The 4,005-nt window shown below is 51.0% G+C and overlaps 1 protein-coding gene across 1 annotated transcript; it reads right to left on the bottom strand.

The window, feature by feature from the left end:
* Positions 1 to 1,877: 1,877 nt before the first annotated feature.
* Positions 1,878 to 2,401, bottom strand: LOC136538878 (putative ripening-related protein 7). The gene has a single exon (XM_066530814.1). The coding sequence runs from the start codon at positions 2,371 to 2,373 to the stop codon at positions 1,957 to 1,959; it is 417 nt and encodes a 138-aa protein (XP_066386911.1). The 5' UTR covers positions 2,374 to 2,401; the 3' UTR covers positions 1,878 to 1,956.
* Between the last annotated feature and the right edge of the window lie 1,604 nt (positions 2,402 to 4,005).

Here is a 4,005-nt window from a genome sequence, read left to right as displayed (position 1 = left end):
ACCCCTGACGGCCCTCTCGCTCTAGGCAGAGGCTAAGGGGCTCTTCCCGCAGCATCGTCGAGGCCCAGCGATCCGAACTCGCATCCACGGGCTCGGCAAACACAATGAAAACCCCTCACTCGAAAGAGGAAAAAGCCCCTGAAGAAGTGAAATCACTCCTCCAGGGCCTCGGGGGCTACACCCGGCGGGTGCGCTCGCGCGCACCCACCGAAACCTTGAGTACGGAATACCATCCCGACAGGAACTATCAAGAGCCAATTCTCGTCAGAACCTCAGGGGGAGTGCCTCCACTCCCCCCAAGGCTCGGGGGCTACTGTCGGATACCATGAGAAGGGGTACCCTAAGCAAGAACCAAAAAACGACTGCTTAGACTAACAACCGCTGGCCTCGGCCGACTCTCCGACTCGCCCGAGGCCCCCTCATCGCTGGCCTCGGGCGACCTCTCACCAAAGGCCTCGGCCAATTCTCCGTATCGCTCGAGGCCCCCTCACCGCTGGCCTCGGGCGATCCCCCACCGAAGGCCTCGGCCGACCCCCTCTCGTCGCAGGCCTCGGCCGGGTCGCCGACCCTCCGCCTCACGCGAGGCAGGCTCGGCAACACTCCGCCGCCTCTTCCTTCACCTGTCCCTCTGACAAAACGTCGCGTCGCATTAACTCAGCCAACTGCTGCCACTGACATCGGCCGCATGCTCGGCACAGTACAGCGGAATGGCCGACGGGACGGGAGGCAGGACTGGGCAGGGGTTACCCGCCACTGTGCCCACCGCTATGCACATGGTTGGTGCCCATGCCTCACTGTGCTGCCAACTCCTGCTCCGAGAACAACGCGGCGTGGGGAGCCACGTCCGGGATACTGTGGCCTCGGAATCAGTACCCAGGACCAATAATTCCCTCCAAAGCCTCGGCAGTTTGCTTCAGGGGCTCGGCAGCCTGAGGATCCATGTCCGCCGAGCCCCCCACGATGGCTCGGCCTCGGCATCTGCAGAGCCTCGGCTCCCTACGACGTCATCGCACGATGACCGGCACGTCACCCGCCATGTCCTGCCTCAAGCTGTACTGGAGCCCCACGACGCGCAAGATCAAGTATGATCAGCGCGTCACTTCTGCACGACAAGGACGGAGCCACTCCATCGACCATACCACAACAGTGGCCGGCTGCAGGGCTCGGACACGCCATCCCCATTCATAGAACGCTATGTAGCAACATATGTACGTTCCTGGTTCTCCCTTAGAGTATAAAAGGGAGGGACCGGGGCCATTTCTAGGGACGGGAGAACAACGAGCAGAAAGAGGAACTCACCAATAGAACTACACACTTCTACGCTGCTCGAGAACAACGCCTCAAGCAGCCCGCACCACCCCTGCCGAGACCTGGGGCTAGCTCCCTCTCTCACCTAGCTTGTAACCCCCTACTACGAGCACTCCGGTGCAAGGAATACAAGATCGATCTCTCAGACTGGACGTAGGGCGCCGATTGCCTGAACCAGTATAAACCTTGTGTCTCTTTGCATCACCATCGGGGATTAGGGGCACGCAGCACAAATTCACTCGTTGGTTGAGGACCCCCGGTCCGAAACGCCGACAAATATTAACTTATATTATGTATGTCATGGTAATCATAAAATAAATTATGGCCTTTAAAATTTTATAAAATGATAATACATAAATAGATCTATAACATTTTTATCCTTAATTGCTATTAACGTCTAATAGCTTTTTTTCCTCCCATTAGCGGAGGTCCAGTCCAGGTGGACCGTGAGCTGGCGTTAGTAACACACATACACCAAACAACAGTTTGTTCTGCACCCTCATAAAAAAGAAACTTTTATTCTACCTCTCCACTTTTAAGCGGAGAATATATCAAACTACCTGTATGTAGTAACTACAGGTCAGCACGCTGCCATTTCCATACTGCGCATCGCCGCACGCCATCCAACTCGGTGCGCGACGTGTGAATTCAGGCGTCGGACCAGGTGATGTGGACCTTGCCGACGTCAGTATGGAGCCCGAGCTTCTTCCAGACAGCGGGAGAGGAATCCACGATGTTGTTCTTGCAGCCGTGGCGGGAGTCGCACTCGTCTACGACCTGGGCCTCCACGGTGCGCCCTGTGTCCTTGCTCGTGATGCGGATCTTCTTGAGGCACCTCTTCCCTCCCGCGTACCACTCCGAGGACAGCGCCACGACCAGGTCGACGTCGCTGTGGAACTTGCCGTCGCACGCTGCTGCGCCGCCGCCGTCCTCGCCCTTCTGGAACCCGTTCACCGTCATCACAGCAGGGGTGCTGCCGCCGCCACTGTGCTTCCGGGCTGTGGCCCATGAGACCTGAAGCAGAGCTAGGATGACGATGACTACCGCAATCTTAGCCTTCGCCATCGCTATTTATTTATTGCTAATGAGCTCGGTCGAGGTGCTTGGGATGCACTGTCCCTTGGCTCGTGAGGCGTATATATAGGCGTGCTCTCACTTCTTAGATCGTTGATCTCGATACCAGGTTAAATGGCTCTATCTGAAACAAGTGCGCTGTATCCGGAATGCTAGCTATCTGTATGTGATGGCATGTGTCAGGCTGTCAGCTCGCTCGATGTTACCGTATCTTCTCGGTAATTCCTAGGGACGGAGCCAGGTTTTAGATATAGGGGAGCCGGGTCATCGACTGTCCACAAAAATATATGGTACCACTATCAAATCTTGATGCCAGTTTAAAAATTATCATTTTGATGTTGGCTTAAAAAATTATAATAAATCGTCTTTAGAGCATGTCTACAAGTTATAAAAAAAACTCCCATTTAGATTTTTTAGAAAAAGAAAGAAAGGTGCCCTCCAAAAGGGCTCCATAAAAATAAAAAGTTGCTAAATATCTTCTCAAACTCGTAAGTTTCTGCAGTCAAGAGAAACTTCGTATTCGCTCCCTGTCCGACATTTTTCTCGGGAGATCGACGTAAATTGGACGCATGAGTAAATTAAAATATAGGATTTCATATGAGAAAGTGGTAAGAGATAGAAACTATTAAAAAAAGGTTTGGTTCCTTAAAAATAGTTTGGGATTCCCATGCAAAATCGTTTAGAAGCTATTATAGGAGACTGTTGGAGAAAGACAAAATTTAAGGTTGCTATTTTCTTCTGTTAATTAACTTGCTACATCTATTAGTTTTGCAAGTAAACTATACCAAATTCATAGAGATGCTCTTAATCGTTTTATTTAGAAAAATACTAAATGTCTAAACTGAAAATAAAAAGGTTGTTCATAGGTCAACGATACACCTCATATTTACTATATTTATACACTTAACATTAGACAATTAAGCTAGAGATTTATTTGAAAAAAAATTTAGAATTGACTAAGAAGGCTTGTTTATTTAATTTCTAGTGATAAGTAAGAACTAATGAGTGGTACTAATGAAAATTGTGCATCGTTAGGTAGGGGGGGGGGGGGGTGGGGGGGGGGGGGGGGGGGCGCCCCTGGTAATTCCTACGCATGCAAGAACAACTGATGAGCAAGCCGCTGTTTTGTTTTGGAAGCTGATGCTGCAAATTAACGCTCCAGATGTTTCGGTGGACGTTTGCTTAGCTTCGTTATTCTGTTGGGTTGATCTCAGGAACGATCATATGACTGAGTCTGCGCGACTTGATCGGAGTAATTCTAACACATTCCACTAGCTTATCAACCGAACCAATCGCATACTTCACGTGCAAAACCTATGCCACCTCTCCAAAATCTAGGATACGAGTTTGATACTTTGATTCCCTATACATATAATAAAGTGCTAACGTCCTTGCTGTCACTGGTAGAGAACAGAGCTTTACTCCCGGTGAGGAACCCCCTCTAGTCCCGGTTCCCCACCCGGGAGCAAGCATCCGGGACTGAAGGGGGAGCCTTTAGTCCCGGGTCAGGAACCGGGACTAAAGGAGGACCTTTAGTCCCGGTGGGTAACACCAACCGGGACTAAAGGTGTCTCCTGACATGCCACGATGGCCGACACCTTTAGTCCCGGTTGGTAATACGAA

Source organism: Miscanthus floridulus, chromosome 2 (assembly GCF_019320115.1).
Source record: "Miscanthus floridulus cultivar M001 chromosome 2, ASM1932011v1, whole genome shotgun sequence".
Classification (NCBI taxonomy): Eukaryota; Viridiplantae; Streptophyta; class Magnoliopsida; order Poales; family Poaceae; genus Miscanthus; species Miscanthus floridulus.
This window is presented reverse-complemented; position numbering and strand designations above follow the sequence as displayed.

Coding starts and splice junctions, on each gene's coding strand:
- LOC136538878 (XM_066530814.1), bottom strand. CDS start 2,373: ATGGCGAAGGCTAAGATTGCGGTAGTCATCGTCATCCTAGCTCTGCTT.